At 38.1% G+C, this 20,813-nt stretch overlaps 1 protein-coding gene across 1 annotated transcript in view; it reads left to right on the top strand.

Annotated features, from left to right (window-relative positions):
- Positions 1-20,813, top strand: part of COL19A1 (collagen type XIX alpha 1 chain) — a gene marked incomplete at its 3' end in the record, with an annotated part of 351,347 nt that overhangs the window by 131,701 nt on the left and 198,833 nt on the right. Inside the window, exon 12 of the mRNA XM_082855784.1 lies at positions 9,054-9,107. Coding sequence (XP_082711910.1) covers positions 9,054-9,107 — 54 coding nt within the window. The remainder of the gene's footprint in view (positions 1-9,053; positions 9,108-20,813) is intronic.

Below are 20,813 nucleotides of genomic sequence, written 5' to 3'. Positions count from 1 at the left end.
TATGAATGATAAAAGCTCTGTGTATTAATGATGTTAAGCATTAAGCCACCATATGATGCTTTTCTTTCCCCATTTTGTCACTTGCCCTTTAGTTTAGTTTATATTTTTGCCTTATAAGTTTATAATTAGTGTTTTGTCAAATGTATTATTTTTTATGAATTTCTTTTTTTTGTTTCTATACTTAGAGACACCTTACTCACCATAAGTTCTAAGCTATGTTTCACTTATATTTTCTTCTGCTCCTTTAACATTTTTATTTTTAAGTGGGCTATCTAACCCATCCAGAATTCACTTTAATGCAAGATTGCACTTACTCCTAATAAAGTCCATGGTGTTTATATAGCATATTGTTTCTGTCTAACATTTCATATCATGAATATGAAATGAAATGTTCATAATATATATCAGTGGTTCTCAGCTGAAGACAATTTTGCCCTCTATGGGAAATTTGGCAATATCTGGAGATATTTTAATATCTGGAGATATTTTATTTGTTAAGACTGAAGGTAGGTAGGGTGCAGGAGAGGCTACCTACTGGCCTTTAGTGAATAGAGGCCAGGATGTTGCTAAACATCCTATAATGTACAGGAGAGCCCTCGCGAGGAAGAATTGTCAATGATGTCAAGAGTAAGAGATCTTGATAGGAGAGAGGAGAGAGAGAGAGAGAGAGAGAGATCGATTGGGAGGTCCTCTGCCAGTTACAAGCTCATCAATAGTGATAGTACCTGGCTGATATTTGTTTCCTACCCTGAGGGGCATTGTCAGAGACTTTGCCTCCTGATTTGCAGAAAACCAGATTTCTGCATTGTATTTTTGCTTATCCCCAGTCTGTTTTAAAAAACAAATGAGCTTAATAGTTTTAGAGCACAGATTGTGGAGCCATAGTGCCTGGGTTGAATCAGGATCCTGCCCCTTTTAAGTTGTGTGACATTGGGCAAGTTACTTAACCTCTCTGTAAAATGAGGGTAATAATCGTATCTTTACCCCAGATTGTCATAGAATTGCAGGATGCTTAAAGCAGTGCTTGGCACATAGTAAACATTATAGAAGGGTTGGTGACAGTGATAATAATAAAGTAAATGACTTTTTTTTAATGAACCTTATTTGATCACCATGGCCCCTACTTCTTATATTAAAAGTAATACTTTTTAAAATTGATTGCATTTTTGCCACTGATCAGTTTGAAGCGGCATGTTTCTTCTTTAGCCATCTGCCACATTTCTTGTGCCCTTGCCATGCCGCATAAACCCCATCAGACTATCAGCTCTGTTCTCTATATTATTGTTGTTATTATTTAACTTCTATAACTGACAAGTTGCAGGTTTCCTTGTAGACACATATCTCTTTAATATTTAGAGTTGCTTATGCTTTCTGTCTATGAGAACCATTAATTTTGAATAAAGACTGTATTCATTTTTAGTTACATTCTGAAAGTCAATGATGCTATCTATGGAATTATATTTGTCTTCTTGTGCCAAAGAATTCAGTTTATTCTATTAACTTGTGCGGAATACATTTTATATCGATATCTAGACACTGTGTTGTTTTGGATCCCCTTACTAGATATTTTCTTCTTGGGTATTTCTGAACCTCTTAATTTCTATTTTGCTTTCTGTCATATATGCCACTCTCTGGATTAGTACAGTCCAGTGGAATTTTCTGTGGTGATGTAAATATCCTATCCTGCACAGTCCAATATATTCGGCACTACTGAGCACTTGAAATGTGGCTAGGGAAACTGAAAAACTGAATTTTAAATTTTATTAAATAACCATGTGTGGCCAGCGGCTACGAGCCTGGAGAGCCAGCTCTGCAGCATCTCCTTACCCTCCATTTCCAGTTTAACATCTTCAGTTTCATTATTTTTTGAATGTATTTCGCTGAATATGTTTGTGTGGCCTTTTGTTTATCCTATATATTATATGTATCTCTTGTATTGCAAGTAATCAAATTATTTTTACTTCATTTCCTGTGTTTTCAATATGGTAATAACACATAGTCTTAGATGATTGCGTAGGGGTAGAAAACTTTTCCCTTCTTCCCTTCTAGGTTCTCTGACGGGTCTAATAATTAAATTGACATATGATAGACTAACAGGAGAAAAAGAAAGTTTTAGTACCAAAGCCCCATAAAAATATGACACCCAAAGGCAGTCAGGCAGTTGAGGCTTATCTGCCATCAGACCTAAGGAGTGGGACGGGCCAGGCTTGCAAGGGAAGGAAGACAGCTCGCCGAAGGATGAGAAGGGCATATGTGTGGTAAGCAGATGTTTGCCTATCATGTAGACAATTCTTTAGATACAAAGTTATCCCTGGCAATAGTTCTGTTTCTGGGCCAAGCCCCCTACTAAATTCTTTTAGGCAATTAAGGGAGAGGGAAAAAAGCTGTTCCGGAGTCTTACGGGGCTTAATTGCCTTTAGCTCAATGCAGTCCACATGCCAAAGTGGCACATTTTGGGGTGGTTTGTGCTGCTGGCACTTAATTGGGACTGTACATGTGTATTTCTACTTGTAAAATATTTAAAATATTATCTCTTAAAATCAGGTGCTTGCTTTTCTTTTTCTTTTTTTTATCGAAGTATAATTTATTTATAGTATTATGTTAGTTTCAGGTGTACAGCATAGTGATTCAATATTTTTATAGATTATACTCCATTTAAAGTTATTACAAAATAATGGCTATATATCCCTGTGCTGTATATTTTTGTAGTTAATTTGTTCTATACATAGTACTTGGTGCCTCTTAATCCCATAGCCCTATGGTGCCCTTACTTCCTCTCCCTCTCCACTGATAACCATTAGTTTGTTTTCTAGTTCTGTTTTGTTATATTCATTCGTTTTATTATTTTTAGATTCCACATATAGGTGATAACATAGAGTATTTGTCTTTCATCTGACTTATTTAACTAAGTATAATGCCCTCCAGACCTCTCCATATTGCTGCAAATGGCAAAATGTCGTTCTTTTTTATGGCTGAGTAGTATTCCAGTGTGTGTGTGTGTGTGTGTGTGTGTGTGTGTGTGTGTGTGTGTATACACCACATCTTCTATATATGTTCATCTGTTCATGGACACTTAGGTTGCTTCCATATCTCGGCTATTACAAATAATGCTGTGAACATTGGGGTGTATGCATCTTTTCAAATTAGTGTTTTTGTTTTTTTAGATATATGCCCAGGAGTGGAATTGCTGGCTCATATGGTAGTTCTATTTTTAGTTTTTTGAGGAACCTCCATACAGTCACTGTTTTTCACAGTGACTGCACCAATTTACATTCCCACCAATAGTGTACAAGGGCTCCCTTTTCTCCACATCCTTGCCAACATTTATTATTTGTGGTCTTTCAGATGATAGCTCTTCTTACAGGTGTGAGGTGATATCTCATTGTAGTTTTGATTTGCATTTTTCTAACATCTTTTCATTGAAAGATGAACATCTTTTCATTGCCTGTCAGCCATCTGTATGTCTTCTTTGGAAAAATGTCTATTCAGGTCTTCTGTCCATTTTTTAATTGGGTTGTTTTTTTGTTTGATATTGAGTTATATGAACTGTTTATGTATTTTGGATGTTAACTCCTTATCAGTCATATCATTTGCAAATATTTTCTCCCATTCATTATGTTGTTTTTTTTTGTTTTTGGTGCTGTGCAAAAGTTTTTAAGTTTAATTAGTTCCAACTAGTTTACCCTTGCTTTTGTTTCCTTTGCCTTAGGAGACAGATCCATACAGATATTGCTATTATTTATGTCAGTGATCTGCCTATGTTTTCTTCTAGGAGTTTTATGGTTTCCAGAGTTACATTTAGGTCTTTAATCCATTTTGAGTTTATTTTTCTATACGGTGTGAGAAAATGTTCTAACTTTATTCTTTTACATATACAATAGCTGTCCAGGTTTCCCAGCATCACTTATTGAAAAGACTGTCTTTTCTCCATTGTATATTCCTGCCTCCTTTGTCATAGATTAATTGACTATCGGTTAGTGGGTTTGCTTCTGGGCTTTTTGTCCTGTTCCATTGATCTGTGTGTCTGTTTTTGTGCCATTGCCATGCTGTTTTGATTACTGTAGCTTTGTAGTATAATCTGAAGCCAGGGAATGTGATATGTGTAGCTTTGTTTTTCTTGGAAGCTTTCTTTGGCAATTTGGGGTCTTTTCTAATTCCATATAAATTTGGGGGTTAGGTGTTCTAGTTCTGTGAAAAATATCCTGGGTATTTTGATAGAGATTGCGTTGAATCTGTAGATTGTCTTGGGTAGTATGATCATTTTAACAATATTAACTTTACCAATCCATGAATGTGGTATATCTTTCCATCTCTTTGTGTCATCTTCAATTTCTTTCATCAGTGTCTTATAGTTTTCAGAGTACAGGTCTTTTACCTCATTAGTTATATTTATTCCTAGGTATTCTAGTCTTTCTGATACAACTGTAAATGAGATTGTTTCCTTAATTTCTTTTTCTGATAGTTCATTGTTAGTGTATAGAAATGCAACAGCTTTCTGTGTATTAATTTTGTATCCTGAAATTTTACTGAATTCATTGATGAGATCTAGTAGTTTTCTGGTGGTGTCTTTAGGGTTTTCTATGTATAGTACCAGGTCGTGTGCAAACAGTGACAGTTTTACTTCTTCCTTTCCAATTTAGATGATTTTATTTCTTTTTCTGTCTGATTGCTGTGGGTAGGACTTCTGATACTACTTGAATAAAAGTCGTGATAGAAGACATCCTTGACTTTTTCCTTATCTTAGAGGAAATGTTTTCAGCTTTTCACTGTTGAGTATGATTTAAGCTGTGGGCCTATTATATATGGCCTTCATTATGTTGAGGTATGTTCCCTCTATTCCCACTTTGTGGAGAGTTTTTGTCATAAATGGATGTTGAATTTGAAAAATTTGTTCTGCATCTATTGAGATGATTATATGATTTCTATTCTTCAATTTGTTAATGTGGTGTGTCACACTGATTTGCAAATACTGAACCATCCTTGCATCTGTGATAAATCCCACTTGATCATGATGTATGATCCTTTTGATCTATGGTTGGATTCAGTTTGCTAATATTTTGTTGAGGATTTTTAAATCAGTGATACTGGCCTGTAGTTTTCTTTCTTTTTTGTGATATCTTTATCTGGTGATGCTAGCTTTATAGAATGAGTTTGGAAGCATTCCTTCCTCTACAAGTTTTTGGAATAGTTTGAGAAGAATAGATGTTAACTCTTCTCTAAATGCTTGGTAGCATTCACCTGTGAAGACATTTGGTTCTGGACTTGAGTTTTGTTTTGTTTTGTTACTGATTCAATTTCATTACTGGTAATTGGTCTGTTCATATTTTCTATTTCTTCCAGGTTCAGTCTTGGGAGATTATACATTTCTTGGAATTTGTCCATTTCTTCTAGGTTTTCCATTTTATTGGCATATAGTTGTTCATAGTAATCTTTTATGATCCTATTTATATTTCTGTGGTGTTGGTTGTAACTTCTCCTTTTCCATTTCTGATTTTATTGATTTAGAACATCCATCTTTTTGGGGTTTTTTTAATGAGCCTGGCCAAAGGTTTATCAATTTTGTTTATCTTTTCAAAGAACCAGCTCTTATTTCATTGATATTTTCTATTATTTTTTAGTGTCTATTTCATTTATTTCTCCTCTGATCTTTATGATTTATTTCCTTCTACTAATTTTGGATTTTGATCATTTTTCTTTTTCCAGTTCCTTTAGTATAAGGTTAGGTTGTTTATTTAAGCTTTTTCTTGTTTCTTGAGGTAGGCTTGTATCACTATAAACTTCCCCATTAGAACTGCTTTTGCTGCATCCCATAGATTTTTGGATTGTTGTGTTTTCATTTTCATTTGTCACCATGTATCTTTTCATTTCTTCTTTGATTTCTTCAGTGATTCATTGGTTGTTTAGTAGCATATTGTTTTGCTTCTACGTGTTTGTGGTTTCTTTGTATTTTTTTCTTGTAGTTAATTTCTAGTCTCAGACTATTGTCGTCAGAAAAGATGCTTGATATAATTTCATTCTTAAAATTATTGTTTTGTGGCCTAGAATGTGATTTATCCTGGAGAATGTTCTATGTGCACTTGAAAATAATGTGTATTCCTTTTTTTGGTGAATGGAATGTCCTGTATATATCTGTTTAATTCATCTGATCTAATGTGTCATTTAAGGCCAGTGTTTCCTCATTGTTTTCTGTCTGGGTGATCTGCCCATGGATGTAAGTGGGTGTTAATGTCCCCTACTATTATTGTGTTAGTTACAATTCTCCCTTTATGTCTGTTAATATTTGTTTTATGTATATAGGTGTTCTTATGTTGAGTTCATATATATTTACAATTGTTATATCTTCTTCTTTGATTGATCCCTTGATCATTAAGTAATGTCCTTCTTTGTCTCTTGTTTATAGCTTTAAAGTCTATTTTGTCTGAAAAATTATTGCCACCCCAGCTTTCCTTTTTGTTAATAGAAGTATAGTTGATTTACAATATTATATTAGTTTCAGGTGTACAACATAGTGATTCAGTGTTTTTACAGATTATATTCTCCTTAAAGTTATTACAAAACAAGAGCTATATTTCCCTGTACTGTACACTATATTCTTGTTGCTTTTCAGTTTTACCCATAATAGTTTGTATCTCTTAATCCCATACCCTTGTCTTGCCCACTGGCAGGCCGAGCCAGGTCTTGGGGTCTCTAAGTGCAGAGCCCAGGCGTCCCAGAGTGGGCCAATTCCTGGCACAGCTGGCTTTAGGGTCTGGGGTGTCCTGAAGCTTGTTTCAGCCTGCTGGTGAGTGGGGTCAGATCCTGGGGCAGCTGGCTGAGTGGCCCATGGTGTCTCACAGCTGGTGTTGGCCTGCTGGTGAGTGGGGTTGGATCCCAGGGTGTCCTGTAACTGGTGTCTGCCCACTCGTGGGTGAGGCTGGTCCTAAAGCTAGAGCAGGCTGGCTGGTAGGCAGGGCCAGGCCCCAGGTCTCTGGCTGCAGGGCCCTGGGAGTCCCAGGTCTAGTGCCTGCACACTGGTGTGTGGAGCTGGATCTTCAGCCCTCTGGTGGGCAGGGATGTGTCCAGGGGCAGCTGTGGGCTCAGGGGGTCTTAAGGCAACCTGCTTGCTGGTGAGCTTTGCCCCCACCCAGTTAGTTGCTTGTCCTGAGATGTCCCAGCACTAGCACCTACAGGCTGTTGAGCCAGTGTGGGTCTGGGTCCTGGGGCTAATAAGCTAGAAGGAGGATTCCATAGTTGTGCTTCCCAGTGCCAGTGTCAACATGGTAGAATGAGCTCCCCCAAATGGCTGCTGCCGGTGTCTGTGTCCCCAGGGTGAGCTCCACTTGCCTCCTTTTCCTCTGAGAGACTCTTCAAGATCAGCAGGTGGGTCTGACCCAGGGTCCTTTCAAGTTACTGCTTCTGTCCTGGGTCCCAGATCATGTGAGATTTTGTGTGCACCCTTTAAGAGTGGAGTGTCTATTTCCCACAGCCCCCATGGCTCTCCCAACGTGATCCCCACTGTCCTTCAAAGCCAGATGTTCTGGGGCTCGTCTTCCCAGTGCAGGACCACCAGGCTGGGGAGCCCAACGTGGGGCTCAGACCCCTTGCTCCTTGGGAAGAATCTCTGTAATTGTAATTATTCTCCCATTTGTGGGTCACTTACCCAGGGGTATGGGTCTGGGTCTCCACCCCTTCTATCTGTCTTGTTGTGGTTCCTTCTTTATATCTTTAGTTGTAGAAGACCCCTTCTGCTAGTCTTCATTGGTAGGTGCTCTATAAATAGTTGTAACTTTGTTGTACTCAGGAGAGGAGGTGAGCTCATGTTCCTACTCCACCATCTTGGCCCAGGAGGCGCTTGCTTTTCTTTCTTGCAAATAAAAATAATAATGTTTATTGCCTTAAAAAATGAAGAGCAAAGGAATATATAAAGAAGGGAATAAAATCACCCTAGTGGCACAAAGCAGAGAGAGATAACTACTACTACTACTATTACTACTATACACACACAGAGTGATGTGTGATCCGCTTGGAACTTGAATGAGTTCTTTCTACACATAATATATTCTTTTATTTTTAAACACTTTACATATTATACAAATACTACATGTTTCTTGTTTAAAACTTGAAAAACAGTGAAGAGTATACTGAAGGAAATAAAATCGTCCATAGTCACAGCGTGCATAGATTATTTATTTTTATTTTTCTAATTTGTTTTCTTCCAATAGCGTTTCTAAGACCCATAGGTAGATTTATACACAGGTAGGTAGGTGGATGTTCAGGTAGACAAGCATTTCTTTTTAAGTTTTTGAATTATACTATAGCTATGCAGGGTGAACCAATAAAAGTATATACCTTTCAGATAGTAATCAGACAAAAATATATGGAGCTATGAGATGTGTCATCAACAATGGTATTAGTGGCCATTTTGAACATTTGTAACTTTACAGTAATAAAAATAGATATTGATTAACATTTATTCACTAAATTTGGTAATCAAATACTTGTATCTTACTTTTTTATATTGTGAGAGCTTTCCTATAGTATAAAATAAAATTCATAAACATGATTTTAATGGTTGCAGCTTATTCCACTGTATCTATAGACCATAATTTATCTACCCAGTTCCCTATTATTGGACATTTAGTATGTTTCTCTTTTTACTACTATAAGTAGCATTGCACTCTACATCTTACTGCCTAAAACTTTTCATCTCTGATTATTTCCTTAGGATACATTCTTAGCAGCAAAATCACTGGGCCCAATGACATGAGCAGATTTAAGACCCTTGATATATATTGCCAAATTGCCCTCCAGGAAATTCTTTGTTGCTTATAGAAAAAAATAAATAATCCTTGTTCTATTTATACTCTTTAATCATTTTTATGCGACTTTTTTTGAACCTTTAAACTTCTCTTCGGTTTTAGGACTCAAAATTGTTTTTTAATCAATGTTTCTTTCAAGGGATTAGTGAAGTAATCATGTTGTTATAAATAGCCAAACAATGCAAGTCCCTTGTTTTTTCTTAGTAAAGGTTTTCAGTTGTAACATTTTTCATTGTATAAATTGTTTCTTTCTAGGGTGCACAAGGAGAAAAAGGAGATCCAGGTTTGGCCGGAGTTAATGGGCAAGATGTAAGCCTAACTTTTTTTCTAACATTCTGTTAACATTTTGCCGCTGAAATATGCTAACTATCTAATGCTATTGAGACTTGACTATGCTTGGAAGAACTAGCCACAGTCATTGCAAAGTCAAGAATCAAGGTCGTGTTTTACGTGGCTCAGTGGAGCCCCAGTATTTATTTTTTTTTAAAGGCCACTGACTTTATTGATTTAAAAAACTTTACAGAGACAGTGACTGTCCTGCCCAAAAGAGGGCCAAAGAGCATGAAACAGACCAGGTAGGGGGAGCTATGTGGTCCTCGGCCAGCTTCTGGTGCTAAAGAAAAATGAGGACCTTCTTAGGAAATGGCTGAAGGACACATGTGGCACCAGTATTTTTAGTTTCGTAATGACCAGGTAGTTCCCTGGCTTTAGATGCCTTGTACGTGTACTCATCCTTCACAGCCCTTTCTTCCTTGCTATTTCTGGCTTGCATTTCTTCTATCTTCCTTTCTCTTTCTTTTTTCTTCTTGCCTGTATTCTGCTGTGACCTGTGTTCTTACCCAGGTTACTTTTCATCTTACCCCCAATCTCCATCTACTGAGGGGTCTGCAGAGGTCGATCTCAGTGATGAGAAGAAAGGGCAGAAGGGAGGGAACCATGTGTATCTGTGTCGCTCCCCCTCCATTGCACCTACTCCCCAACCTCAGGGCTCCTGTCCCTGTCCCAGGGAACATCCTTGAGTCCTCTCCTGCACCCTGCCCCCGACCCCTGCCCAGGACAGCTGTCCCCCCGGAGCTTCACTTGGGTTCTTATGATGGAGTTCGGAGGATAAACCAAATCTGGGCTTTCCTCTAAGTGTAGATTACTCCCCCTTCAGGCCATCAGATGTACCATTTACTGTAGATATACTAACTTTACTAAGGCAGGTATCCACAATGAAAATTTTTTTTCCTCACAGTTTCCCTTATTCATCTGCATAAAAGTGTTTCAGAAAGGTTCTGAAGGACCATACTACTTACTTTCTGGATAAAAGAATAAGGAAGCTAGATCCAGTTCCCTAATGCCCTAGAGGTGCTATGAAATCCACCTGGTCTGCAGTAGATGGTTGCACACAGTGGGAAGGGAAGCTGAACATTGTAGTCCCTGGGGCCTGTGGACAAAGTAAGAGGGATTCTGGGAGCGGGAGAGAAACACCCCAGGAGTTACTCCGGCTTGAGGCTCTAGCCCCTCACAGCTTTACTCTCTTACTTCCTTAGAAGCCCCATTCACATCTTTAATATGATATCCTTCTTGTTTCTGTCTTCTTCGAAGGGATTTTTCTCCACCAGAGACTGGGAGCTGCACCAATGGTTGGAGCTAAGGGCGTCTCTGCATTTTCTCTGCCTCCTTACAGTAGTACATCAGGATGCTGAATGTCCTGACCATTGGCCCATACACTTAATAGAGCATCTAATTTCCCCCCACCCCCCAACCCTGTCACGGGAGATCCTGGTGTCGTGGGAAGAGATCTCCAGTGAGAAGTCAGAGCCCAGTGTATGTCCCCGTTCTGTCACTAGTTGAGGAAATCACTTCTCAAAGTCTGTAAGGTGATAGCCTTAGAATAGATTCTAAAGTCCCCATCACTGCAATGCCCTATTATTTAATACAAAGAGATTACTAAGATTAATTAGGATTACAGTCTTGAAAAGCACGATGAAACCTGAAGCATTCATTCAGGTGTTTGGACTTCCAGATGCATGTTAGGCAATGTAGGGAAAACACGATGGGAATACAGCTGGAGCCCAGGCATGGGCAGTGCTCTGTGTGAGCACTTTCCTCCTCTGGCTGGGTGCGTGGGGTGATGTGGTTCGTGTTGTGTTTAAAGGAAGATTCCTTTCACAGCGTGTTCTACAAAATGCATAGAATTGAGGCCTTTGCCTGTGCTTTTTTTCTTTCTATCATATTCTTTATGAGAGCAAAGACCATTTCTTGGAGTCGCTAGTACTTAGTAGATGTTTGGAGTAAGTTCTCAATAATTAGTTGCTAAATTTTCATTTTAAAACTTGAGAGATTATTATAATAGTCTAAAATATAAGTAATTAGAACCTAAACTAGGAAAACAGAGGTGAAAGGGAGTGCACAGTGATATTGCAGAGGTAAAATACATGCAACTTGGTGCTTGATTCCAGCAAAAACTCAAAAGTAGCCCAAGGTTTTGACCATTCATTACAGGAAGGATATTATCTCATGACAAATGTCAGAGTGTTGAGAGAGATTAACTACAGCTTTGCAAAAGACAACCAAGCTGCATGTATGCTGCTCCCCGAGATACAGGAGCAAAACAGGGATTTTTATTTTATTTTATTTTATTTTATTTTATTTTATTGGCCGCGCCTCACGGCATGCGGGATCCTAGTTCCCCAACCAGGGATCGAACCCGTGCTCCCTGCAGTGGAAGCATGAATCTCAACCACTGGACCACCAGGGAATTCCCAAAACAAGGATTTTTAGAAGTTAATTAAGATAGTGTTAGAATTGAAATAGAGAAAGGATTTATCCAAACACTCGAGTAAAACTGGAAGGAGATTTGAGGGGTTGTAGCCTGAAATATAGTCACATTAACTTAGAGATTTGGAAACTTTTCTTATGTTATCTGAAAGTAAGGTGATTTGGCTTTTTAGAATTAATCAGTTTGTACACACATAGATATGAGTGCCTTCTACTTGCCTAGATCTAAAGACCGTCTTGCTGAGAGAGCCCCCAGCCTAGTGGGTAGTGTGACCTTTCCTCTTTGACAAGGGTCTGGGAAGAGTCCTTCACACACACACACACACACACACACACACACACAGACACACACGGGTGTGTTATTCCTTTAGCACCATCACTGTCTCATATAGCTCATTAGGTACATTATAAAGTGTGACAAAGCACATTAAGTTTTCTCACTTGGTTACTTAATTAATATTCCTTCCCTTAATTTTGCCAAAGGTATTCAGAGGTCATGACTAAGGAGAAATAAGAAACAGTAATGAAAGTTCTCTTTTTACCACTCTACTCTTACTAGGGGTAAAGAATCACGTGCTCTGTTATTTATTCCATCGGTGATGGTTTTAATATTGTGCCATAGTCCAAAAAACCGTTTTCATGAGGAATTTGAAATTCAGTCTTTACCCCAACTTTACAGGGTAGAAGGTGCAAGGGGTGATAGCATCCCTATTTTTAGAGGCAAGAAATAAGAGCTTATGAAATTAAGAAATTTTCTTTTAGAAAATGGTAAAATCAGCCTTTATCCCTTGTTTGACCGAAAAGTCTCTTAATTTTCCCACTAAGTCATGCCGCATTTCTCATTGTCTATTTTTCAATGGTAAAATAAACTGACTCCACGAACCAAAATCATTCAGCATTTATGACAGTTTGCTCTGCCTTTCGGTAAGAGCAGGTACACATTCTTAGGGAATGAAGGGCATTATAATAGCTGTCTCAGCTTGCACTGAAGTCAAGCCATGATGGACATTCTAACTTCAAGAACATTCTATTGTAATGCAGAGTGAATAACCTCAGTAGGCCAGGTCATGGCAGCTACTTTCCAAGTCAGAGAAAATTGGAAGAATTTAATATTCCTGTGAAACAGATTCAAAGCCTTTTTATAGTCTTTATTCTTATATATTAAATATATCTTGATGTAAATGTATCTTCTAATAATTTCATCTGTGCCAGCTTTCCCGCAAAGTGGACAAGCTCACTTCAGAAAATGTAAACCTCCTTTAAAGGGAAGTATGCCAGTTCAGCTTTCTTAATGGGACACTCTTGGCATTTTGGTCATGATGGTTCTTTACCACGTGGGACTATCTTGCAAGAGCAGAATGCATAGTGTCCTTGAGGCTCACCAACTAATCACCAGTAGCAGCTCTTAGTCATTAGGACAAAAAAAAAAGTTCTGATATCTTTCTAAATGCATCTGTGTGTGTGTGTGTGTGTGTGTGTGTGTGTGTGTGTGTGTGTGTGTGTGTAAACTTAGATTGATCTTCAAGGTACTGGGGTATTGGACTAAAGGTATTGGACTATACATGCTCATATTTCCCTTATAGTTTAAATAATGCATACCAAATATATATTGAAATTGTCAAAACTTTGAGTTACTAGAATTTAGCCTTCAAAATATAAGACCTCAGCTTCACATATTCTAGTTTATAATTAAGTGATTTTGACTGTGACCTACTATGAGATGCATTCAACAATGGCACCTTAAAACAGACTTGAGGGGGAATCTTAGAAAGTTAACATGATCTTTGAAGCCAGACTACCTGGGCTCAAATCCCAGCTCTACCACTGCCCAGCTGGCGTACTAATTAGTACATTATTTATTGTCTCTGTGCCTGTTTCTTCATCTGCACAATAGGATGATAATATTAATAGCACTAACTCATAGTCTTTTTTTTTTTTTAATTAAAGGGGTCATCATACATAAAGCATTTAGGTCAGTGCCTTGCATACAGTAAGAGCTATATAAACATTTGCTATTATTAGAAACTTAAATAAAGCACATTTTCTCTAATATAGAGATAGGTAGATAGATAGATCGTCTAATTTATTTTTTGTGGGGTTGTGTAATCTTGGAAACGTAGATTTCAATTATTTAGTTTAGTCTTCTCCTTTGCATCTTTGTTATTGTTTTTCAAACAACTCTTATCAGAATTACAGCATCTGATGTTTCTAAAATGGTCACGTTAATCTCCTTACACCAATGCAATCTGTATACTGAATACAAAAATACTGGAATCACAAAGCTGCGATATCGGCTGGTGACGGCTGGTGCCATTGCTAGGGAACAAGATGCAGTGGGTGGAAGATGGGGAAAATAATGAATAGATGGGTTAAAAATTTTAACAAATAACATTACCTTGTATCAAATGGTGTTTAAAGATGCTACATACCACCAGTAAGTAGGTCCTCGAATAAAAATTAATTCATGGTCTACCTGCTTTTATAATTTTAGTTTTGATACTGTCCTTCAGCTTTCAGCTTGCATTTTTAAAAATTTTTATTGAGATATAGTTGATTTACAATGTTGTGATAATTACTGCTATACAACAAATTGATTCAGTTATACATATATATACACACAATCTTTTTTATATATATTCTTTTCCATATGGTTTATCATAGGATATTGAATGTAGTTCCCTGTGCTATACAGTAGGACCTTGTCTTTTATCCATTCTATATATAAAAGCTTATGTCTGCTAACCCCAACCTCCCATTCCCTCCCTCCCCCAAACCCCTCCCCATTGACAACCACCAGTCTGTTCTCTGTGTCCGTGATTCTGTTTCATAAATAGGTTCATTTGCATCATATTTTAGATTCCACATAGGACCACTATCATATGATGTTTGTCTTTCTCTGGTTTACTTCACCTAGTATGATAGTCTCTAGGTCCATCCATGTAGCTGCAGATGGCATTATTTCATTCTTTTTTATGGCTGAGTAATATTCCACTGTATACGTGTACCACATCTTCTTTATCCATTCCTCTGTCGATGGACATTTAGGTTGTTTCCATGAAGACAACTATTATTTATACCTATTGTATAGGGAAGCTTAAATAATGCACCCATGATAATGCATGAGTCCTTTCCTGACTGTCCTGAACTCCATGTGTCTGAAGTCCTGAGCACCTCCAGGAGAATGAGGCGTCTCCGAGACCTGCTCCCGTCATGCCTGCTGTGCACATGTCTATCATAGTCCTCACTGCTCACGTCCACCGGCAGCTGGTGGCTTTATTACCCCACCTCCTCCCCGAGCAGTTGATTAAACCAGGGATAGTTAGCTGACACATCAGCAAGTAAGTCCCTCCTCCAGAAGGTGCAGTTAGGGTTAGTTTGTCAGGCAGGAATGTTAAAGTTTTTAATGTATTATTTTATGCTTCAAATAATATTTTCGTGGTATGTCACATATATGATGATTATGAATTATAGAAGTAACTGGAACACTGATCTACCCAGAGCTCAACCTAATGCCATGCCCACTGTAGAGTTAACCATTTTCCCAAATGTTGTGTTTCATGTTCCCTGCCATTATTAAAAACAATGACTTCCAATTATTGAGCCTGAACCAAGATGGTGGAGTAGAAGAACATGCTCTCACTCCCTCTTGCGAGAACACCAGAATCACAACTAACTGCTGAACAGTCATTGACAGGAAGACACTGGAACTCACCAAAAAAGATACCCCACATCCAAAGACAAAGAAGAAGCCACAGTGAGACGGTAGGAGGGGCGCAATCACAGTAAAATCAAATCCCATAACCACTGGGTGGGTGACTCACAGACTGGAGAACACTTATACCACAGAAGACCACCCACTGGAGTGAAGGTTCTGAGACCCACGTCAGGCTTCCCAACCTGGGGTTCCAGCAACGGGAGGAGGAGTTCCGAGAGAATCAGACTTTGAAGGACAGTGGGATTTGATTGCAGGACTCTGACAGGACTGGGGGAAACAGAGACTCCACTCTTGGAGGGCACACACAAAGTAGTCTCTGCATCAGGACCCAGGGGAAGAAGCAGTGACCCCATAGGAGACTGAACCAGACCTACCTGCTAGTGTTGGAGGGTCTCCTGCAGAGGCAGTGGGTGGCTGTGTCTCACCATGGGGACAAGGACACTGGCAGCAGAAGTTCTGAGAAGTACTCTTTGGCGTGAGCCCTCCCAGAGTCTGTCGTTAGCCCCACCAAAGACCCCAGGTAGGCTCCAGTGTTGGGTTGCCTCAGGCCAAACAACAAACAGGGGTGAACCCAGCCCCATGCATCAGCAGTCAAGAGGATTAAAGTTTTACTGAGTGCTACCCACCAGAGCAAAAGCCAGCTCTACCCACCACCAGTCCCTCCCATCAGGAAACTTGCAGAAGCCTCTTAGAGAATCTCATACTCCAGAGGGAAGACAGTAGAAGCAAGAAGAACAATAATCCTGCAGCCTGTGGAACAAAAACCACATTCACAGAAAGATAGACAAGATGAAAAGGCAGAGGGCTATGTACCAGATGAAGGAACAAGATAAAACCCCAGAAAAACAACTAAATGAAGTGAAGATAGGGAATCTTCCAGAAAAAGAATTCAGAATAATGATAGTGAAGATGATCCAGGACTTCGGAAAAAGAACGGAGGCAAAGATCGAGAAGATGCAAGAAATGTTTAACAAAGACCTAGAAGAATTAAAGAACAAACAGAGATGAACAATACAATAACTGAAAGGAAAACTACACTAGAAGGAATCAATAGCAGAATAACTGAGGCAGAAGAACAGATAAGTGACCTGGAAGACAGAATGGTGGAATTCACTGCTGTTGAACAGAATAAAGAAAAAAGAATGAAAAGAAATGAAGACAGCCTAAGAGATCTCTGGGATAACATTAAACGCAACAACATTTGCATTATAGGGGTCCCAGAAGGAGAAGAGAGAGAGAAAGGACCCGAGAAAATATTTGAAGAGATTATAGTCGAAAACTTCCCTAACATGGGAAAGGAAATAGCCACCCAAGTCCAGGAAGCATAGAGAGTCCCATACACAATAAACCCAAGGAGAAACATGCCGAGACACATAGTAGTCAAATTGGCAAAAATTAAAGACAAAGAATTATTGAAAGCAGCAAGGGAAAAATGACAAATAACATACAAGGGAACTCCCATAAGGGTAACAGCTGATTTCTCAGCAGAAACTCTACAAGCCAGAAGGGAGTGGCATGATATATTTAAAGTGATGAAACAGAAGAACCTACAACCAAGATTACTCTACCCAGCAAGGATCCCATTCAGATTTGATGGAGAAATCAAAAGCTTTACAGACAAGCAAAAGCAAAGAGATTTCAGCACCACAAAACCAGCTCTACAACAAATGCTAAAGGAACTTCTCTAAGTAGAAAACACAAGAGAAGAAAAGGACCTACAAAAGCAAACCCAAAACAATTAAGAAAATGGTCATAGGAACATACATATCGATAATAACCTTAAACATGAATGTATTAAATGCTCCAACCAAAAGACACAGGCTTGCTGAATGGATACAAAAACAAGACCCATATATATGCTGTCTACAAGAGACCACTTCAGACCTAGGGCCACATACAGATTGAAAGTGAAGGGATGGAAAAAGATATTCCATGCAAATGGAAATCAAAAGAAAGCTGGAGTAGCGATACTCATATCAGATAATATAGACTTTAAAATAAAGAATGTTACAAGAGACAAGGAAGGACACTATATAATGATCAAGGGATCAATCCAAGAAGATATAACAATTATAAATATATATGCACACAACATAGGAGCACCTCAATACATAAGGCAACTGCTAACAGCTCTAAAAGAGGAAATCGACAGTAACACAATAATAGTGGGGGACTTTAACACCTCACTTGCACCAATGGACAGATCATCCAAAATGAAAATAAATAAGAAATCACAAGCTTTAAATGACATAATAGACCAGATAGATTTAATTGACATTTATATGACATTCCATCCAAAACAGCAGATTACACTTTCTTCTCAAGTGCACACAGAACATTCTCCAGGATAGATCACATCTTGGGTCACAAGTCAAGCCTCAGTAAATTTAAAAAAATTGAAATCATATCAAGCATCTTTTCCAACCACAATACTATGAGATTAGAAATCAGTTACAGGGAAAAAAACGTAAAAAACACAAACACATGGAGGCTAATCAGTATATTACTAAATAACTAAGAGATCACTGAAGAAATCAAAGAGGAAATGAAAAAATACATAGGGACAAATGACAATGAAAACACGACGATCCAAAACCTGTGGGATGCAGCAAAAGCAGTTCTAAGAGGGAAGTTTATAGCTATACAAGCTTACCTCAAGAAACAAGAAAAATCTCAAATAAACAATCTAACCTTACACCTAAAGGAACTAGAGAAAGTAGAGCAAACAAAACCCAAAGTTAGCAGAAGGAAAGAAATCATAAAGATCAGAGCAGAAATAAATGAAATAGAAACAAAGAAGACAATAGCAAAGATCAATAAAACTAAAAGCTGGTTCTATGAGAAGATAATATTGATAAACCATTAGCCAGACTCATCAAGAAAAAAAGGAAGACTCAAATCAAAAGAATTAGAAAGGCAAAAGGAAAAGTAACAACAGACACCGAAGAAATGCAAAGCATCCTAAGAGACTACTACAAGCAATTCTATGCCAAAAAAATGGACAACCTGGAAGAAATGGACAAATTCTTAGAAAGGTATAACCTTCCAAGACTGAACCAGGAAGAAATAGAAAATATGAACAGACCAATCACAAGTAATGAAATTGAAACTGTGATTAAATATCTTCCAACAAACAAAAATCCAGGACCAGATGGCATAAAGGTGTATTCTATCAAACATTTAGAGAAGAGAGAAGAGCTAACACCCATGCTTCTCAAACTCTTCCAAAAAATTGTGGAGGAAGGAACACTCCCTAACTGATTCTATGAGGCCACCATCAATCACCCTGATACCAAAACCAGACAAAGATACTACAAAAGAAGAAAATTACAGACCAATATCACTGATGAATATAGATGCAAAAATCCTCAAAAAATACTAGCAAACAGAATCCAAGAGCACATTAAAAGGATCATACACCATGATCAAGTGGGAATTATCCCAGGGATGCAAGGATTCTTCAATATATGCAAATCAATCAATTTGATACACCATGTTAACAAACTGAAGGAGAAAAACCATATGATCTTCTCAATAGATGCAGAAAAAGCTTTTGACAAAATTCAACATCCATTTATGATAAAAACTCTCCAGAAAGTGGGCATAGAGGGAACCTACCTCAACATAATGAAGGCCATGTATGACAAACCTACAGCAACATTATTATCAATGGTGAAAACCTGAAAGCATTTCCTCTAAGATCAGGAACAATACAAGGATGTCCACTCTCACCACTATTATTCAACAGAGTTTTGGAAGTCCTAGCCATGGCAATCAGAGAAGAAAACGTAATAAAAGGACTACAAATTGGAAAAGAAGAAGTAAAACTGTCACTGCTTGCAGTTGACATGATACTCTACATAGAGAATCCTAATGATGCCACCTAGAAAACTACTAGAAAACTAGTAGTTTCTAGTAGAAAACTACTGGAGCTAATCAATGAATTTGGTAAATTTGAAGCATACAAAATTGATGCACAGAAATCTCTTGCATTCCTATATACTGATGATGAAAAATCTGAATGAGAAGTTAAGGAAACACTCCCATTTACCATTGCAATAAAAAGAATAAAATACCTAAGAATAAACCTACCTAGGGAGACAAAAGGCCTGTATGCAGAAAACTATAAGACACTGATGAAAGAAATTAAAGATGATACAAACGGATGGAGAGATATACAATGTTCTTCGATTGGAAGAAGTAATATTGTGAAAATGACTATACTACCCAAAGCAATCTACAGATTCAATGCAATCCCTGTCAAATTACCAACAGCATTTTTTACAGAACTACAACAAAAAATCTTAAAATTTGTATGGAGACACAAAGGACCCCAAACAGCCAAAGCTGTCTTGAGGGAAAAAAGTGAGCTGGAGGAATCAGAATCCCTGACTTCAGACTATACTACAAAGCTACAGTAATCAAGACAATATGGTACTGGCACAGAAACAGAAATATAGATCAATGGAACAAGATAGAAAGCCCAGAGATAAACCCACATACCTATGGTCAGCTAATGTATGACAAAGGAGGCAAGGATATACAATGGAGAAAAGACAGTCTCTTCAATAAGTGGTGCTGGGGAAACTGGACAGCTACATGTAAAACAATTAAATTAGAACACTCCCTAACACCATACACAAAAATAAACTCAAAATGGATTAGAGACCTAAATCTAAGACTGGACACTATAAAACACTTAGAGGAAACATAGGAAGAACACTGTTTGACATAAATCACAGTAAGATCTTTTTGGATCCACTTCCTAGAGTAATGGAAATAAAAACAAAAATAAACAAATGGGACCTAATGCAACTTCCAAGCTTTTGCATGGCAAAGTAAACCATAAACAAGATGAAAAGACAACCCTCAGAATGCGAGAAAATATTTGCAGACAAATCAACGGACAAAGGATTAATCTCCAAAATATTTAAACAGCTCATGCAGCTCAATATTAAAAAAACAAACAACCCAATCCAAAAATGGGCAGAAGACCTAAATAGACATTTCTCCAAAGAAGACAGACAGATGGCCAAGAAGCACATGAAAAGCTGCTCAACATCACTAATTATTAGAGAAATGCGAATCAAAACTACAATGAGGTATCACCTCACACCAGTTAGAATGGGCATCATTAGAAAATCTACAAACAGAAAATGCTGGAGAGGGTGTGGAGCAAAGGGAACCCTCTTGCACTGTTGGTGGGAATGTAAATTGATACAGCCACTATGGAGAACTGTATGGAGGTTCGTTATAAAACTAAAAATAAAATTATCATGTGATCCAGCAATCCCACTCCTGGGCACATACCCAGAGAAAACCATAATTCAAAAAGACACATGCACCCCAATGTTCACTGCAGCACTGTTTACAATAGCCAGGTCATGGAAGCAACCTAAATGCCCATCGACAGACGAATGGATAAAGAAGATGTGGTACATATATACAATGGTATATTACTCAGCCATAAAAGGAACGAAATTGGGTCATTTGTTGAGACTTGGATGGATCTAGAGACTGTCATATAGAGTGAA

Source organism: Leucopleurus acutus (genome assembly GCF_964270905.1).
Source record: "Leucopleurus acutus genome assembly, chromosome: 15".
In the NCBI taxonomy this organism is placed as follows: Eukaryota; Metazoa; Chordata; class Mammalia; order Artiodactyla; family Delphinidae; genus Leucopleurus; species Leucopleurus acutus.
The sequence above is the reverse complement of the archived record's forward strand: the minus strand, read 5'-3'. Positions and strand labels throughout refer to the sequence as shown.